The 19,810-nt window shown below is 40.2% G+C and overlaps 1 protein-coding gene across 3 annotated transcripts in view; it reads right to left on the reverse strand.

Moving 5' to 3' along the window:
- The window catches only part of Nebl (nebulette), a 359,628-nt gene that overhangs the window by 15,494 nt on the left and 324,324 nt on the right, over window positions 1–19,810 (reverse strand). For 2 of the 3 annotated variants that reach the window (XM_059263624.1, XM_059263623.1), the window contains 5 exons: window positions 18,809–18,901; window positions 17,642–17,746; window positions 16,541–16,712; window positions 13,196–13,288; window positions 12,008–12,157 (listed from right to left, as the gene is read on the reverse strand). In XM_059263624.1, coding sequence (XP_059119607.1) covers window positions 12,008–12,157; window positions 13,196–13,288; window positions 16,541–16,712; window positions 17,642–17,746; window positions 18,809–18,901 — 613 coding nt within the window. The remainder of the gene's footprint in view (window positions 1–12,007; window positions 12,158–13,195; window positions 13,289–16,540; window positions 16,713–17,641; window positions 17,747–18,808; window positions 18,902–19,810) is intronic. The other variant, XM_059263625.1, reaches the window with a different exon arrangement.

Genomic DNA, 19,810 nt, shown 5'->3' on the forward strand with positions numbered 1-19,810 from the left:
CAGCTGGGGGAAGACAGGAATGAAAGAAAGGAAAAGGAAGGAGGGTGCACCTAAGTGCTTATGATGATGAGGGAGGCAGGATAATCAATCATGCACCAAGGCCTGACCTGTCTATACTCGATCTATGTTGGAGTAAACACTGGGGAATGGGCCCATAAGCAATTTATATGCATGTTGTTAGTTGAGATGTTCCCAAACACGTCTGGAAGAAATTATGGTATCAGTAATCCATTCACTTTGGGGAAAGCAAAGTCAGATCTCAGAAAGTGATATCCCTTCTGAGGCAATGGCTTTTTAAAATTTCTTTTGAGCCATTTTGGACGCTGACAAGAAGAGATGAAGAATGGAGAAGAAGATAGGGAGAGGGAAAGAGAGATAAAGATGGAGGAAGAGGGAGCAATAGTCAGGAGAAAGCATGCTTTGTTTCTCATTCAGATTGCGATATCATCCTATTTTACCCAGAGAAATTATTAGTCTAATGTGTACTTGTACATTTGATAAGTTATACATACTGATTATGTACTGATGTGTTAATCTACTGACTGGGTTTTATATTATAAAGAAACAAAAATTCATTTTCCTATCAATTAATTTTACAACAGAAATTTTGTCTATCAGTCATCAACTCTTCAAAGATTTCTAGCCATAAATGAAAATAGTAAAGCATCACTTCACTAGGTGTGACAATACACACGTGAAAGCCAGCACTTAGGAGGGTGAAGAAGGAAGATCCTGAGTGGTGGTCAGCAGGAGCTACATAGTCAGACAGTGACTCAAAATTCAAAAGACATAAAACATCATGACAGATTCAAACAAATTTTTCAAAATAAGTTTAGAAATAACACCCAAATTCAGTTGGGAAATAACCATTGAGAGTCTCTAGTTGAAATGATTTTCTTTATAAAATTCCAGTCAGAAAGAAATTAGATTGAAGAGGATGAGACTAGGGTCATAAAATTGAAATATGGCTGAAAATAGAAATAAATTTATTTTAAAATGAAGGCGAATATTTCTAGATCAGAATTTTTCTTTAGAAACTAAATATTTTTATACCTGAAGTCTACCAATATAGAAGTAAAATGATTATCATAAAGAAGGAGACTAACACTCCTTTCATCTCACATACTTTGTGTGTCAGAAACTGCTAAAGTCCACTCTGTGACAGAATCCCAAGGTTTAGCTCATGGTATACATTAAGTCTCTAGCTGCACTGGTCTTGCATATCTGCTACTTTGCACCCTCTAGCCACTGCCATTTTTCTTTCCTTCTTCCTTCCCAGATTACCATAGTGACCACAGCCTTCTTCCCTATCTATATGTACTGATCTCTCATTAACTTATAATTCAAACACAAATGAGATCACGTGATATTTGTTCACAGTGTCCTGGCCTATTTTACTTAATGCAGTGTCCTCTGGCTCCACCCATAGTCTATCAAATGGCAACATCCCTATTAAAGGGATGAATAATATTTCTTTTGTACTTCATTCTGCTTTTTCTTTATGCATCCCTCAATGGACATCAAGGTTGTTAGCTGAGCTGGAAAAAAAGTTGCATTGAACATGGGAATGCTTTATAGGAATGTGATGTCATCTCTTTGTGGGTATACACCTAGAAAAGAGATTACTGGATTATATAGTAACTATTTCTACTTTCTTGAGAATCTTCATATTATTTTCTGTAATAGTTTCTTTCCCCGCCCCAGAGTACATCATTGTTTCCTCTTTCAGAGAATTATTTTCTAATATAGTAGATTGTCTAATTTTAAAACTATGCTCATGATTAGAAGATAATAACCTTGAACTAGGGAGTAAAATGTCATCTATAAATCAAAATTCCTCAACAGATATCATGCAAAGGCTTGGGATCCTCTGGGTAGCACTCACATTAAAATGACATTTGCACACCCTCTCCACTATTGCTAGTAGTCTAATCTGGGGTCATCTTTGTGGATTCCTGGGAATTTCCCTAGCACCAAGTTTATCCTTAACTCCATAATGTCTCCCTCTATCAAGATATCTCTTCCATTGCTCTCCAACTTCATCCTTCCCTCAGCTTTACCACCCTGTTCCCTCATGTTCTCATCACCCATCCCCTCCCTTCTATTGTCCCCAGTTTACTCATGGAGACCTCATCTGTTTCCTCTTTCCAAGGGGATCCATGTGTCCCTCTTAACTGGCCTACCCAGGTAATCAGACTGGTGAATACCCTAACTGTCATCATAGAGCCTTCATCCAGTAACTGATGGAAGCAGATGCAGAGATCCACAGCCAACCACCAGGGGAGCTCCAGGAGTCCAATTAAAGAGGGATTATATGAGCAAAGGGTGGGGCAGCGGAGGGGGTCAAGATCATGACTGGGAAATCTACAGAGACAACCGTAGACCAACAGCTGTGGAACCTGCATGGGACCAGACTAGGCCCTCTGCATACCTGCATACAGGAGACAGTTGTATAGATTGGTCTGTTTGAGGGGCCCCTGGCAGTGGGATCAGGATCTATCCCGGGTGAATGAGCTGCCTTTCCCATTATCTATGGTGGGACACCTTGCTCAGCCTTGATGCAGAGGGGAGGGGCTTGGTACTGCCTCAACTGAATGTATTAGGCTTTGCTGACTCCCCATGGGAGGCCTTATCTTTTTGAAGGAGAGAGGGGAATGAGCCAGGGGGTGGGGGAAGGCTGGAGGGGAGCAGGAGGAGGGATGAGGGGGGATCTGTGGTTGGTATGTAAAATTAATTTTAAAATTTCTTAAATAAATAAAAAAGACATTTGGAAATATAGTTAAGTGGACACATGTCCATTACTTGCATATATTAGTTTATTATTACTACTACTTATTATTATTTATTATTATTATTATTATTATTATTATTATTATTATTATCATTATGTACTTGTATTTGATACTTCTGCTCCAAGTTTAATGGGAAGTGGATTAATGACACCATCCTAGATAACGTGTCCCATCTGAAGGATCTTGCTGTTCTTGCATTCAGCTTCCTGTCTGTCATCCCTTCTCTCTATACTCCCCATTTTTTAACATAGCTAAGTGACATTCCCATACCTCCACTGTCCCCACAGAGTTCATGACCTCACAATAAACCAGAGTATAATGAAGGAATTCTGATGGGCACTTCTACTTTAGGGGCATGGCAGATGCCATGAGCAAAATAAAGCAATAAGTTCAGAAGTAGTTACATGAAAGCAGAGTATTAATGCAGGAATTGTTTGCTGATTTCCTAGTTATGGAAGGTCATCAGCTGACTCAAGATTTGTAATAAACATAATCGCCAATGTTATGTCCCAGTAATCTATCTTAATATTTTTTAAGATTACAAATAGTAGCATTGTCTTCAAATTCAAATAAACTTTAATTAGAGAATAATAATAATGTCAAGAGTTATTGATTTAACACATGCAGCAAAGCTGCTTCTTCATATTCCAGGTTAAACTCTAATTTGAACATATTTATATACCCAGTGATATTTATTGATTATAAATATACCAGGTGACAGTTCTAGGATAGAGATCAAATAAACAGTAAGCAGACAAAAATATTATGTCCTCATTGAGTTTGGATTCTGGGAGAGACAGTATGCAAATTTGCTAATTAAATGTCAAGAAGTGGGGCTGGGAAGATGACTTAGTGGTTGAGAGCCCTGGCTGTTCTTTCAGAAGACCCAGAATTGATTCCCAGAACCCACATGGCAATTCACAACTATCTGTAACTCCAGTCAAAGGGTATCATATACCCTCTTCTCACCTCCTTTTCCAGCCTTCATGGGCACCAGGCATGCAAGTGGTACATAGACATACATACAGATACAAACATCCATATACATATGGAGTGTATGTGGGATGTATGACCAAAGAAAGTCTTTCTAATTAGTTGATATTTAATCAGACGACTGAAGAAGTAAACAAGCCACAAAGTCACTGGAGGAAAGAGTGTTCTAGGCAAGGAGGCCAATGACTGGAAAGGGCAGAGGCAGGAGTATACCAGACAGGCTGGCATGGCCAGGAAAGCTGTATAATCAGAGTAAAAAAGCTAATGAAGATGAAGTCAGAGCCAAGGCACAGATCATGCAGTGCCTTGTGGACTATTATTGTAAGAGCCTGCCGACAGTCAGCTGGGTAGCTGGGTAAAGGTGTGCAGATTGTAGAGACAATGAAAAAGACAGAAAAGAGTCAAGAGAGAACTGCTGGTCAATGCCAGACAGCCCCGAGTTTATTTCACAGTCAGCTTATATACAGTCTTGAAGGACAGGGGTAGAACAATGCACAGCACAGGCATTCAACTACTATTTATCCTGTCCTTGTGTCAAGGAGCAGGCAGTTTCATTTTCTATCTCAATGTACCTCCACTGGCATCAGCAGCCTACGTCTAGCTAGATAGTATGTTCCTTTCTGTGGGCTAATCAAGATTTTCTCACAGCTCTGGAGCAGGCAAGCTTGAACTCTATTGACTCAGAATAGACTTCAGATTCAACCTGGGAAACTGAGTCAGTTGCGGCCTTCCACAGACTATGGCCTTTCAATTTTATCTAAGTGAGGTCAGGAGTCTTTGGAGTATTTGGAGCAAGAATCTTTTGAGATCAAATCCAGCTTTTGAAAGGATGTCTCTGATAGTGGGGTGAGGCCAGGGCAGGGCAATGTGGCTAATGATGGAATTAGAGAGAGCAGGAGCCTAGTTCTATAAGCTCAATGCATCCAGGCTATAAGCTCAATGCATCCGGGCGGCGATTCTCGCAGAGTATAGTAGAAGTAATGAGAAGTATCTCACGGGTGTTATATAAAGATACATACACTGTTTTGAAGACAAGGACATGATGGGAGAAAGAAAGGTGGTAACACTGTCTCCAAGGTTTTTGCCAAAGTGTTAAAAATAATCTCATCATAGCTGAGATGGAAAGTACATAGAGAAAACACATAGGGTGAGGAGAGAAATCGGAAATAAGATTTTGTTTTCAGACATGAGATTCAAGATGCCTATTGAATGTCCAGTCATTGATCCCTTGTCTGGAGTCTGGAAGTTGTTCAAAAGGAAGGTGTTTGTTTTTCACCATGTCTGCTCTTTCATATAAACAACAACAACATAAAAAAATAATGTTTGCAACAAAAATTCCCAATGCTATTTCTATACCATTTGTCCCTTTAGCTAAGAAGCCGTTGGTGGAACTTAAATGCAACAAAGGTGAACCACATCCTTAGAAAAGCACTAAGGGTACACTAGACCTCACGGAAGAGCCCAGCAAGTCTGGGTAGCTGGTCCTCGAAATAGCTTGTCAGCTATAGGATAAAGCCTGAGGACCAGGGTTACATGCTGCTAGATCCCATCTTTGTCAGAGGGGCTCTGTGCTGCCCATACTCTAGTTGGGCATCTCCTAGACTCACAAAGGCCCTGGGCACAAGAAGTGCCACACCAGGTCTCCAGTGTGCTTCTCTGTTATCATCCATACCAGTGTTTCTGCCTCCAAATCCCTTTACCTGTTTTTCTGCTTAGTCATTTCTAATTAGAGAGGCAATGCTCGCCTTCCAGAGCACCATAGATCTGGTTCACCATCCGGAACACGGTGAGTTCACTGAAGACAATAACCATATCTTTTATTTGTGTGTTCCAATATCTTACTCATATGGAAGATGCTGGATAAATGGCAATAGGCAGACAGAGTTACTATACCACTAAATCTTGAGGGCAACTCTCTTCTTAATTGGTATAGCACTTTGTTTTCACCTGTGGACTAGTGGGTCAGAATTTCAGAAAGTTCAGAAACCTCCCTTACAATCTACTCTGTTTTTGAAACACTAAACGGTCCTGTACACGCAGCTTGGCCAGGCTGGGTTAAGCTCCACGGAACTGAGACATTTGCTTTGAGTCAGGGAAGGCGGAAAGGACTGGGGGAAAGTTCACAAGGTTGGAGAGCTGAAATGTCTGTTTTGAAAAGTGCACCTGTTTTTCATTCACCATCACACCCCTACGCCCTTTGATGCTCTGCAGAAGAAAAAGAAACACAGAAAATACCTGAAGCCAAACTGAGCACACGTTCACACCGAGGGCAGCAAAGAATAACTGTGATTGCAAACACATTAGAAAGCCCCCGCCACACCAGAGGACCGCAAGTGACGGGAAGCCATCGGAACACAAAGAAGTACCAGGAGGCAGATACACCACGGAGACAAGTGAAATAAAGACAAACATAAGATCAAAGGAGACCCCAGCAAAACGAGCAGAGACCATAAGGAGCATGTCCACCAGACAACACATGTGTCAGACAAAGAGCAAGCAAAGGGGCAACACTGGAAGGCAATAGAGATGAGTTCAGCTATTCAAGAATCAAAATAAAACTGGACGAAGTTTAAATAAAATCCTCGGTTATTGAATCAAAACAGCACAATAGAGATATTCAAGGAAAACCCTTTAGTAACTTAATCCATTGGAGGACAGCTTGGCAAGCAAAGCAAGTTCCAGATAATCACAGAGAATGAAAATAGTCAGCAATCAAAGCAAGATGGGCAACTGGCACGAGACGAGCCGAAGCAACAGGAAATTCGGAGAATTCTTCTAGGTTAACAATGAAATGCAAACGCTGCTGCACTGCTCCTCGGGGAAACAAGACAACTGTCTAACCCTGTGTCCTCACAATCAGCATTCCCCCCTCTCTCATAAGAAGGACCCCGATAACTGTACCTCACAGCTGCCTAGCCACCTCACTTGTAAAGCTGAGCAGATGGCTTTTAGAACATAAACACAGTGTCACAGAGACAGGGAAAAGAGTTCACTGAAATTTATGGCACTTAGCTAAAGAAGCATAAAATATCTCAGAACACTCCTGTGCCTACACTCCTGTCTGCCATGCACAGGAAATCGGAGCGAGTAAGTGTCAGGACCCAAGGCCCAGTGTCCTGATATACAGCATGGCTTTGCCACACATGCCCCTCTATATCAGGAGATGCCTGAGTTCTACAAAATGACCATATTCTAGGATATAACACATTTTAATCATTTAAAGATCCTACACACCCAAATTTAAAGGAATCGAGAAAATCTGGAAGAAAAAAGAACATTTGAAATACGTTAAGAACGTTTTCCATTTTCTCCGTCCTCTAGCAAGTGTTATAAAATGCATTTCAATTTCTGGGGACAGAGCTTAAACAAAGGCACATGATTGACTGTTGCTGCTAAAGACACTAATTATTTCCACCAAACAGTTGTCATCACCATAAAACTCTGTCTAGCAATCAATCAGCTCCTCCTCGACAGAGCCCAGTACAGCACGCATTTCAAAGAGGAGCCTACATTTCAAAGCCTCCAAGAAGTCATGAATACTATCTCTTCCCTGCCTCACCAGGAAAAAGGAAAGAAAAAAAAAAAAAACCCTCTGGGAATGTTTCTACTTTAGGTTGTTTTCAGATTTGTTTCAATGTCATTGAAACATCAAAATATTGCAACAAAAGTGTGAAAGTTTCCTTCCAGGCCTTCTACAAGAGAGAAAGAGGTTTATTTCACAAAGATATTTGTGTGTATGTATTTGAATTCATGGAGGTCAGAGGTCCATGCCAGGTGTCTTTTTTTTTTTTTTTTTGGTTTATCAAGACAGGGTTTCTGCCTGTAGTTTTGGTGCCTGTCCTGGATCTCGCTCTGTAGACCAGGCTGGCCTCAAACTCACAGAGATCCGCCTCCCGAGTGCTGGGATTAAAGGCGTGTGCCACTGCCGCCCGGCTGCCAGGTGTCTTCTTAGGTCACTTTCTACTTTATTTATTGAGGAGCTTATCAATTGGCTAGACTGGTTTGCCTAGTGAGCCCACTGGATCCTCCAGGATCTGCCTCCCACCACTGAGATTACAGGTATGTATCATCACACCTGGATTTTTACTCGTGGGCTGGGGATCTGAGCTCAGCTCCTCAGGCTTCATGCTCGTGCAGCAAGAATTTTACCCACTGAGGAATCTCCCCAGCCCTGTGGCCCTTGTTTTCTGGGCTCTTTTAGGAGGGTATGGACCCTTTAGGAAGCAGGGCCTCCCTGGAGAAAGTGGGTCACTGGAGGGAACAGCTTTTGAGGGTTATAGCTTAATCCTGCTTGTGGTCCAAGCTCTCTGCTTCCTGGTTAACCAAGATGTGAGGAGTCCTCACCACAAACTTCTGCCACCACAAATACCATCCTGTTTTCCTGCCATGGTGGACTGTATAGCCTCTTAAACTCTGGGCCAAAATCAAGCCTGCCTCCCTTCTACCACTTCTGTCAGCTATTTGCTCAGGGATTTTCTCAGAGCCGTGAGATAAGTAACCACAAGCAGCGACAGGAGAGCCTTTGCCGCGGTAGAGAAGAGGAGGCTTTCTAACGAATTCATCATGGAGAATGAATAAAGGGCAAAAGTGCAGAATGAGTCCAAAGAGGTTGACTCCAGAACCTGGGAAGTTGTAGCCATCACTCAGCAAGTTGTAAGCCCAAGGAAGCAAAGATCTGCAAGGAGATGGGGTAGTGTGATGGCTAACACTATGCTTTAAGTTTAGATTACTGTGCTTAAAAGACCTATAAAACAAAAATGCCTCTAACTAAAAGCCCCACTTGCCCAAGGGCAGATAGCTTCCTGGAATACCGGGGGCTGCTCATGTAAAATAACAAGCCATGTGTTTTCACTTCTGTAAACAAGCTTGCTTGCCCCAATTACACAGTATATGTGCATGATCACATGTAGGCAGGAAGTATATGAGCAGATGTATGTCAGGATGTATGCTTGCCTCTGATTGCATGAAGGCAGGAAGCACATAGCCTTGTGAGTTTTGCCTTAGAAGTCCCTGACTAATGTAATTCAGGGCCATAATCTGAAGCATGAGTCCCCACTGTGGACCTGGCCAGTGGCCATGTTCCTGGACAATATTTAATAAAATCTTTTATTTATTAAAATTTACTCATGGTCAGACGAGCAATTCTCTGAACAATCTCGGACCCATAACAGTAGTTTGGTAGTTGGGGGATAGTTTTGAATGCATGAAGTGTGTATGTCACTAATCGCTGAACACAGACAAGGTGGATCTCATAGACTATGCTTTACTGCACCTAAAATGAATGAAATTAAGGCTATAGACTCATGTGTCTTAAAGACTCCTCCAAGGAGCATAGATACTTTCTGGTGTTGAATCACCTGAGTTGATATCAACAAACTTACTTGTACATTTTCACTTCTGCTTCATACTTCAATGCCTACCTGAAATACTAGGAAGTGTCCCTAAAGAAAGAGTATAGTAGCCTTGTAAGAGGTGCCTACAAATGGCAGAAACTTACAAATACCTCAAAAGAGTCAATTGGACATCACAAGGCCTTCCTCAACCCAGTGAGCTATCACTGCTTGTCAGAAATAGAGCTCCTGCTACCTTGCTCAGAATAGAAAGCACCTTCCTTTTAAATAACATTTCCGGACTGGGTATGTGGTAGAGTGCTTGCCTAGCAGGCAGGAAGCCCAAGGTTCCATCCCAACACCACTCAGTCACTAACTAGAGAAACACATAAGCAAGCAAACGAACGGTTTGTACGTGTTTACGTGTGTATGGTATATGTGCATGTGTGTATGCATGTCTTCATGTGTTTGGGTGAACGTGTGTGTGTGGAAAAACAAAGTTAACATCTGTAGTCATCCTCAATCACTCTTCACCTGAACCCAGAACTTACCTATAGAGACTAGCTAGCCAGCCAGCTCTAAAGATTTCCTGTCTCTGCCTTCTCAGGCTGGAATTGTAAAAGGGCCACCATACCCGTGGGGCACTGGTTTCTGGGATCCACACTGTACTCATCACACTTGCATGGCAAGTGGTTTATCCACAGAACTCTCTCTCCAGACCATCAACAAATATTTCTAAACTTCTTCCTAAATGGGCATGATAGCACATGCCTCAGTAAACAGGAGGCTGAGGCAGAAAGATTACAAGTTATTTTTAACTCTATTCTTCAACATCTAATAGAAGCAAAAGAATATTTGTTTGTACTTTTTCTCAACAGAGACATCTTCTCTTTCAGTTCAACTTCAAACAGGAATGGATTCCCTTTTTGAAATAATTTGAGTGAAAACACAACAGTGATTTGAAAAGGCAAGGGGAGATAACACACAGCTGACAGCAGCGTGTTTTACAGCCTTGGAAGAGAAAAAGTAATGACCCAGGCTAACCTGGGCATCTCTCACTACTGAAGGTAGGAGCTGAGGCCTCTAGAGTAGAAAGTTCTGAATTTTCTCTATGTGGAATCATCCAAGATCATAGACTTGGAAGAGGGCTTCAAAATACACCTCCAGTGCAGTCTCTGAATTTTAATGGTCTAGCTGACACTTCCATTAGAACGAGTCAATGTCATAGTCTCGCTGCACTCTGCTCAGTCAGAACCACTTTTCTTCCATGAGGAAGGTTTCTCTAACATCAAGGCTAAATGGAACTGCCTGTCAACATACCCAATCTGCACATATCACTGACACTGTTTATAATTGTACATTTTGTGCTTGTTTAATATCAAGGTCCCCCACCAGATGTTATGTCCCCCACAGCAGATCCCTGTCTCTTTTCTTCACTATGGGATGTATTACAGATCCAAGTTCTTGGCTGGTGCACATGTATGTCTGATGCTTAGATGAGTGAATGAGTGACTGCTGTGTTGTTGCGCACATGAGATACAAGAGTCACCCCTGAAGCAAACACTCTGGGTGGTGTTAAACGTCATTGACCATAACTAGTTCTTACATCTGCTTCTTGTGTTTACCTCATCAAGCATCATCATTAGTGTGTACATTCAAACTTTGAAAAGCACTGAAGGAAGAATCAATATTGTCCACGCAAAAAGAAGAAAAATATTTGAAGAACTTACAGAAGCCTTCATGAATGAGCCAGATCCAGAAGAAAGTGAGCAACAGGCTTTTTATCTACCATAAGGCAAAACTAGTTTGCAATTGTTTCTTTGGAATTGCATAAAAAGGAGATGAGCATGATCTCACAGGCACCTATAATCTAAACACTCAAGAGGCTGAGACAGGAGGATGACAAGGTTGAGGCTTGTCTGGGCTTGTCTGTAGAAAGATTCTGTCTTGGGGGAAAAAAAGATGTATAAAAGGAAGTCCTCCATCCCCAACAAATCCTCTAGCAATCTCAAGCCACACTGAGTTCACAGTTCAAGTATAAAGAGTATGACTGATTTTATGTTCATTAGTGCGTTACTGTGATGAATACAGACAACGGCTTGATAACAAGAGCTGTCCTCGGAAATGATACTTATTTCCAGTGTTTTAAACCACTTAACTTCAAACTCCTCTCTAGCACCTTCAGCAGTCTGACTTTTGAAAAGGAAACTCATAATATTTGAGTTGTCTCCTTGTCTTCCCTATGCACTGAGTCTTGTCACTAGTAACGGCTTTATTGGCAGCAGCTGCCATGTAACATCCTAATGGAATTCACCGAAAGTTCTAGAAGCAATCCATTAGCTTGGATGCAGAAGAGAAAAAGCACAGGAAAAGGAGTGGAGTTCAAAATAAAGTGATGATTATTAATACCAACAATATTTTCTACTTAAAAAAAAAAGAAATCTTACATCCCAAGTATGACATGCCACTTCTTTTTGACAAGCTCTAACTCAATAAATATACATATATCAGTATTTAAACACACACCAATTTATAGCAATCTCTTAACCACTCAAGTGTTACTGTAAGATTGATTTTCTCCCCCTAATGGAAGTCATACAGAAACTACACAGAACTCTGGTGTCTACTAAGGTTGTGTATACCCATGACATACACTCCCATCATGCACTGCTGCAGCAAATCTCCCAGGACCCTTTTTTGTTACGGATCTACTCCATGGACAACAGTGAAGCATGCAAAACTACAAGTTAGTAGCTTTAAGTCAAAGATTCTTAACTTTCCAAACTTAGAATTAAAATTTCAAATACACCCAAGCAAAGGTGAAAGTCAGTAAAAGACACTCTGGTGCACATCTGAGAGGTGAGTTCATTTTAAATGGCTGCGGTTTGATACCTCCTTCATCCGATGGTCTTGTTACCTCACTGCAGCATGAAAAGCTAGGGTAGAGCTCGGAGATCTCTGACTTGTCATCTCCCAGACCTGTACCAAAAGTGCTGCTGGAGTGAGAGCGAGACAGGTGTCTCCGGTACTGACTCGCCTTTTCTACATCAGAGGGAGAATATTCAGATGCATGAATGAGTGGCTTAAACAACAGACAAAGCTTCACAAGGAAGCAAAAACAATCCCTGATTAAATAATAATCCCTAATCTCTGCTATTTTAAAGGTCTAGTCAACCAACCCCAGACTTAGCAGAAACAGCATCACATCCATACAGGACCTAAAAGACATTTCTTCTCATTTAACCTCTTGGGTCCAATTGTTTGTTTGTTTTCAGAGATATAAGGGATAGGAGATGGATGATAGCAAACAGAAAAGAAAAAAGAAATCTTTAAAAGTGAACATCTGCTTTAAATACTTGCTTCCAAGTAGCCCTGGGTATCTGATACTTGTAATTTGTTTCTTTTGAGATGATGAAATTAGATAGTAATTTTCAGACTGTATTTGCTAAACATGGCTTAAAAGTCTAAATGTTTAGTCATGCTGTACCTATACCAAATCATTCATTTTCCTCTTTTAATGACAGACACATCAGCCAAGCTAGCAGTCAAATAAGCCTCCATGGGAACTACCCATTTTATATTGTATAAAAATTCAGAGATAAATGCTAAATATCTGAAGGTTTAATTGGAAAGCATGCATGATGCTGTAGATAAGCCTTGCTGTTGTTCTATGTATAATTTTGGAAACCTGACTCTAAAATACTATAATACTGTATTTCATGAAACAAATCTCCTTTTTTCTGTCTCAGGAGCTCTTTACAATCCAAATAACTAGATTTGCTGTCCCAGAAAGCCTATAGAATCATATTTACCAATGAAAGGCAAATATAAGTATGCTCTAGACACCATTTTAAATGCATCTAGGACAAACTAATATAGGATTTATTTCCAAGTTCCTTTGTAAGTTTTGCTTTCATAAATAACTAATGTCGTTTTAAAGTGACATAGCACATTTCTTGGGTTTTCTGAATTCTCAGCTTTCAATTTCCTCTGCATGGGTGCCACAGTGAAAGTCTGTAATTCATCATCATTAACTTTCATTACCAAACCCAGGGAAACAGACAGGAACTCAAACAATACCAGAGAGCATATGGAGACTTCTAGACTGAATATTGTCCTCCAGGGGGTCAATGTCGAAGATGGAGCCAGGATCTGTGCGCCACACTTTGAGGTCTTTCACCAAAAGGAAGAAACCAAGAGATCAAGAGGGAACTTTGAAAAGCCAGCATGGAAATCAGTCAAGCAAAGGCAGCACGTTACAAGTGGCCCAGTGCACTTCAGAGCCCAGAGAATTGGGGGAGGGGTCCCCACTTTCATGTGTGGCTGCCAAAGAAAGTTTGTCATCAAATTTGAGTAGCCTAGTTTCTTTGCTGCCCAGCACGGGAGCCTCCATGAAGCACCTATGACTCAGCCCAAGGCCGGTTCACACATGGCTGCCATATTCAGTCCTACAGCATCCCCAAACCCCAGCCCTTCTGTGCTCCACCCAAGAACAGTCAACATCTGCTTGAAATTCCCACCTAAGGACACCAGAGTATTCATGGGAAATGACAGAAATGGTTTTGTTTAAAACTCTTCTCTCCCTGTAACAGGAAAGAACTCTGGAAATGTAGACAGTAGCAGGTTCAGTTTTCATTCCAAGACTGGGATCTATGGGAACAAATAAAGCCATATAGGACACATTTATCACCAATTCTGTAGAAAGGATTCCAACAAGGAACCATGAGAGATGGTGCATGGAGGCATGAGCAAACGTGGTTTCTGCCCTCAATGAACCATAAATTAGTTTACTTCTGTGTTCAGTTAGCACACTATGACCATAGTTTATTTCCAAAGTGTCCCCCAAAAGGTCTATGTATTGAAGACCCCTTCACTAGTCTGTGACATTATTCAAAGTTGTAGAAACTTTAAGAGGTGATCACTGGTGAGAGAAAGTTAGGTAACTGGGGAGTTCCCTTTAAGAAGATCTTGGGAAAGCCCACCCAAGTCTTCAGTGGCTGTCGTCCTCTGTCACACACTGCACTGCACTGTACTACCCTGCACTGCACTGCACCGCACTGCCACAGATCCAAAGCAATAGAGACAAGCGACAATGGACTAAAACCTCAAGCTGTCAGCCAAATTAACACATTCCTCTTTTAAGTTGATTTCTCAAGTATTTTGTCACCATGACAGATACCTGACTAACAACATGGAGGGCGATGTGCCTTTCTTTTACTGTAGCTGCAGGCGAACTTCAAATTTAATAATTTCTGAATGTATCTGTTGTCACCATGGCTGGACCTAAGAGGGCTGTGCAGTGATAAACTACTGGGAAATAAGTACCCAGTTATGGGAGAAATGAGGTGAGCTTAACATAATCAGTGAACTAAAAGACTTTCTTATCACTTATATACTGTGGAGTCTATGTCAAGCACAGTTCTCTGCTATGACCTAACTCATTTAAGCATCATCTCTACTAAACTTCTGTTATTATCATTCCATAAATAAGGAACCTGAGGCTCAGATGGATTGAGTAGCTCTGCCAAGTTCATCCAACTAGTAAGCAGCAGAGCCCCACAACACAAATAGGACCAGCACCAACTGTCCTGGTCCACATTGACTAGCAAATATATGAACTTGCATGCATGATGTAGACCCTGGCTCACTGGGAAGTTTACTGTTGGTTAAATGTATTTCATTTTATGATTTCATAAGCAAGCCTTCATGCACACTTACTTCATGGAAGAAAGAAACTGACTCCTAGATTGCCCACTGAATAAATAATTTTTAGTTATAAATCTATATTAAAAAATAGTGATAACTGCTATTGAAAAATACTATAAATACTAACTCTTAAGAGCCCTGTCTAGACAGTTTCATCGTTTTTAGCAATGATTTCACTGTCATTCCTAGTCTCTGGTCTTTGTAAGACCCCAGGGTGAGATGAATCACACCACTCTGTCTTAGGAGTTATTAGCACAAATCAATGAAACTCTCTACTTCTGCATTACTTTTACTGAAAACATCATAATTTGTCCATCCATCTTACTATGACTCCTCTAAATAATCAACCTTGGAAAATGAGTAAAGCTATCAATAGCCTACAAATAGGTCTGGAGTGTTTCTGTGGAAAACACTATTTCCCTTTGGTAATGATCGAAGGCACTCAGGTGTCTCATGTCAGCACTCTGGCTTTAGACTAAAATGTTACTCTGTCAAATACATACTTCCCCACCCAACTCACCTCTCCATGCCCTTTCACTACTATGACTCTCAAGCAGAGGCTCTTCCCCTTGAAGAGGAAAGTAATCTAACAGTGAGCTTACTGAGAAGTATATACGATGGCTGCCCCAAACCTCTCTGACTGTGAGGGCTTGTATTGTCCATTTGACAGAATCTAAAGCCTCGTGGAGATAATCTCTGGGCACACTTGTGAGGAATTAGCTTGATTACATTAATTAAGGTGGCAAGACATGTCCTAAATTCAGGTGGCACCATTCTATGAGTTGTGGCCCTGGAGTGTATGAAAGGGAGAAAGGGAGCTGAGCACAACTATTCATCACTCACTGCTTCTTAGGCACAGATGCAACGTGACTGCCTGCCACAAGCTGGTCCCACCATAACTTCGAGGATAGACTGTGCCCTCGAACTGTGAGTCAAAATAAATCCTTCCTTAAGTTGCGCGTGCGTGTGTGTGTGTGTATGTGTGTGTGTGTGTGTGTGTGTGTGTGATCACAGCAATGGTAAAAGTAACTACACAGTGAGCAACACAGCAAATATAAAAATTCAGAGGCTAAGTGCATCACAGGAAACAAGACTCGGAGTTTTGATCTATACTGAGGACTTGATGGTTTTCCTTTCCAGCCTGCTTATACTTCAGTCTGATTTCTGCTGATATCTCAAGCCACAATTCCCTAGGATTTCCCTGAACTGAATGTAAGAAAAAGAAACAATAAAGAGAGAGCCCCTCTCTAAATAATTGGGCTTTCTGGTGCCCCTCAAATATCCTAGTTCAGAGGCACTATTCAAAAATACAAATGACTCACGTTCCAGAATACCATCAGATTCTCTGTTTAATGACAAAAGAGCACAAAGGAGAAATGACTATGCCGTTTCCCATGTACATGATGTCTAGAGTGGAACACTTTCACCAAGCAAGGACACAAGCTAAAGGAAGCAGAAAGTTCAACCATTAGAACCACTCCTCTCTGGGACGATGCTGTTTAACAAGGTGATATGAAACAAAACTTTGAAGAATAGAAAGTACTGGCAATGCTATTTTCTGAATTCCCTGGATCCCTCTTAGCATGGTACCAAAGCGTTCTACCTGTGATCTAGTTGGAATTTATATCAAACCTGGGAGATCAGTTGAATACAGAAGCTAGTTCTAGAGCAGGCGCAGTCTTTTGACCATTTATACTGATGAGAAGACCACACGCTTACCAACGATGATCCCAGGTCTCCGATCCATCTCCACAACATGAGGCTGAACACCTTTATAGGCAGCATCGCTCACAACCTGGGTGTTCTTCCTCGCCCTCTCCATCACAGGGTCGTCCACAACGGGAGTGAAGCCTCTCCCCTTTGTCTTCTCAAAATCTTCATGATACTTGACCTGAAAAAGAAAAAGGATTATTAATTCAAACTGAAATTCCTGACTGTCTCACACAACTTTTACAGAATGAGAGATCACATAAAGTGCATCTGTGTTATTACATGTAATAAACATAACATAGTATGATATGTTTTGCCCAAATCTTCCAAAAACAATGTCAGAAATGAAGCACCAATAATTTCATATTTCTAAACACTAAAAATAGCATCTCCTTTAAATGATATATAAACCTATATATTAGTAAGGTATAAAAGACAAGTGCTTTAAAACATTAGTTACTTCTTAAAACACATAATTCGACGACGAATTGATTTCCTCTCACCTGCAATATGCAATAATGATAAGTTATTTGAGCATAATTCTTCAAGATGACAATGCTATTTAAAATTAGATTAAGAGAGTTATATATATTATATAAAATTTTCATATATAATTATGAAAATTGTGTATATTATAAAACATACATTCTTTTCATGTTCTGAAATTCAAAGAGGGCAATAATTGTAACATTTTAAAATTACACTAGCTTAAACTTAACACTTTAAATGGGAAACTTTATGGTAAAAAAAATTGACATGAAATTGATTTTGAAATACTCAAAAATATTCTTTATAATATGCAAATATGCCAAAATATGTCTTATAATTAAGTAAAAAACAAAGTGTAGGTAGCTGTCATTCAAAAATGTACTTATAGTAATCAAGTTAGAAATAAAAACACACCAAAAATCATTGAGGGAAAATTATTTTATTAGAATAAATATTTTCATTACATTTCAGTGTAATTATAATGCCTTGCCCCAAGGGCTCATTCACATTCCCATGCTTTGTTAGTTGTCCAGATTAATGTGAACTAATGCCACTCAAACACAGGTCTTGCCATTCCTTAGTATGTTTTAGTCATGAAGACAATGATCTGTTGCCTCCTACCATGGAAACATGGTTTTGTGCTTCTTTAACATGTCTCAAAGCAGGTGTATCTAAGATCATACATGGTCTACCTTTCATTTGTTTGTGGTCTTGTGTGTATTTCACCTGCAAAAGAAACAGCAGACATCCATATAACTGGAAAACTATAATCTAAAAACTGCATAACATTTTAAAGCTTTTCAAATGGATGAGTCATGGGCAACCTACTCAAAATTACTTCCCAGGTATCTTCTTTCAGTGATTACATTCTGTCCCAGAATAGTCACTTAAAATTACACTCTTGATGATTTCCCTTAAAAGTATTGTATGAAAGACTTAAGTCTGTCAGCAAGAAACAAATGTGTGGCTAACCGTCAGTAATAACCACCAGTGGACCCGCTTAGCACATTTAAACAGGGCAAATAAAACATGAAATAGAGCCTGATCATGGTTTCTGTTGCTAAGCAATTTTCTTTTCTCAGAGTGCTGAGGGAAGCACATGAGACCTCTTCTGGTTTCCTTGATGTTTTCCCTCCTTAGAGAATGAAGAACAACCAGGAAGAGATCTGTGTTTTCTTCTGAGCAGCTACAGCTTAAAGACTATTGATGCTGAATATGCCCAATCTCTCTAGACAGAAATGCTATGGGAGAATTGTCAATTATGAATCCCATATGTTGACCCCCCAGGCATGGAGAACCACCAGGTGTGCTGTGAACAGGGCTTGATACTCATATCTGTGGGTATTTCATGGATTCCTGCCATGGAGCCCTGGAGCCCTGGAATCCATTTTCCTGAGTGACTGATATAAGAAATGCACTAAACTTGTTATCTTCTGAATTCTTATTTTGAATTACTTATTTTTAACCATGTTCAGTGAAGTACATAAGTAAAATGACAATTATTTTTAACTTATACATCAAAGACTTGGTCGATTTCAAAGATACTGGCTATAATAACATGAGTTATGGCTTAAATAAACTATAGATGTAACGATCAGTCACATCTGGGAATATTAATGAGAGATTGCACGATACTGTAGATGTACATAGTGAGAGCTTTTGGAATTCATCTGCAGTAGTATATGTGTTTATTGGAAATATATTTTATTCATAAGACAATAAACAATACAAGTAAATTGTAAAGGATACATCCTTTGCGATGGTTCAAAATGAATTAAAACCACTTGCCGAGCTAATATTTTCTTGATTCCTCTTCACTCTTTCCATTTCAGGAGTGACACTGAGAGCTGTAGCCCTTCCCAGTTGACCTTTATAATGAACCTACCATTTCATAGAAGGAAAATAGAAGATTGTGAATCAGTTCAACCAAAAAAGAATCACGTCATATTTAATTTTAAAGGGCTAGCCAAGGACTGGAACTCATTAAAACAAAGGCGAAAGGGAGGCGATGGAGGAGGGGACTTAAAATGCTTTCATCTTCAAGCATCTATTTCATTTTGGCATAGCAGTGTACCTCTTCTCAATCACTGTGGATAGGCTCAAATATATCACCAGTAAGCCTGAAGTGAGCCTTTAATCACAGATGGGTATGAGAAGAAATGCTTTGTGGATATTACAAGTCTTGTTTAAATAGAATGGTATCGCATAGCTGTGTTTTCTTGGAAATTAACTACAACAGAGCCTTGAAAGGAGGTATTTTCCAGGTGACCATGGTAAACCATGTAAAGACATCATGCTTCCCTCTATTCCATTCCTCCTTTTCATTAACCACATCCCTTCTTTAGAATAATAACAGTCACATCAAGTATGAGTGGGAAGAAATGAATCTAATCCTCCAAAAGATAGCTCTTAGGAAAAGAATCAAATGACAATCTACCTTTGACTCATAAATTGGTCAAATGGCTTTATGAGTTTGAGGCATAAAAGATTTCTTTGAAGATTAATAGATTTCTGAACTTCCTCTTCCAAGGAGCCCACTCTGTATGTTAATGACTTCCTAAAAGGATGCTCTCAGTGAACTGTGAGTGGGTTATATAAACAGAGGGATCTAGAGTAGTCCACCAGTCTGAGTAAAAACACTGTCTTGGGTCAAGTGCCTATTAACTGGTCCATTTCACACAATATATCCAGTCAACCACACATACTTCACCATTTTCCCCCAGAAACACAGTAATAATCATCATGAGTGAGAAAAAGGGTCAGGAGGGGCCTGACAAACAAGAATTCAGG

Source organism: Peromyscus eremicus, chromosome 5 (assembly GCF_949786415.1).
Source record: "Peromyscus eremicus chromosome 5, PerEre_H2_v1, whole genome shotgun sequence".
Lineage (NCBI taxonomy): Eukaryota > Metazoa > Chordata > Mammalia > Rodentia > Cricetidae > Peromyscus > Peromyscus eremicus.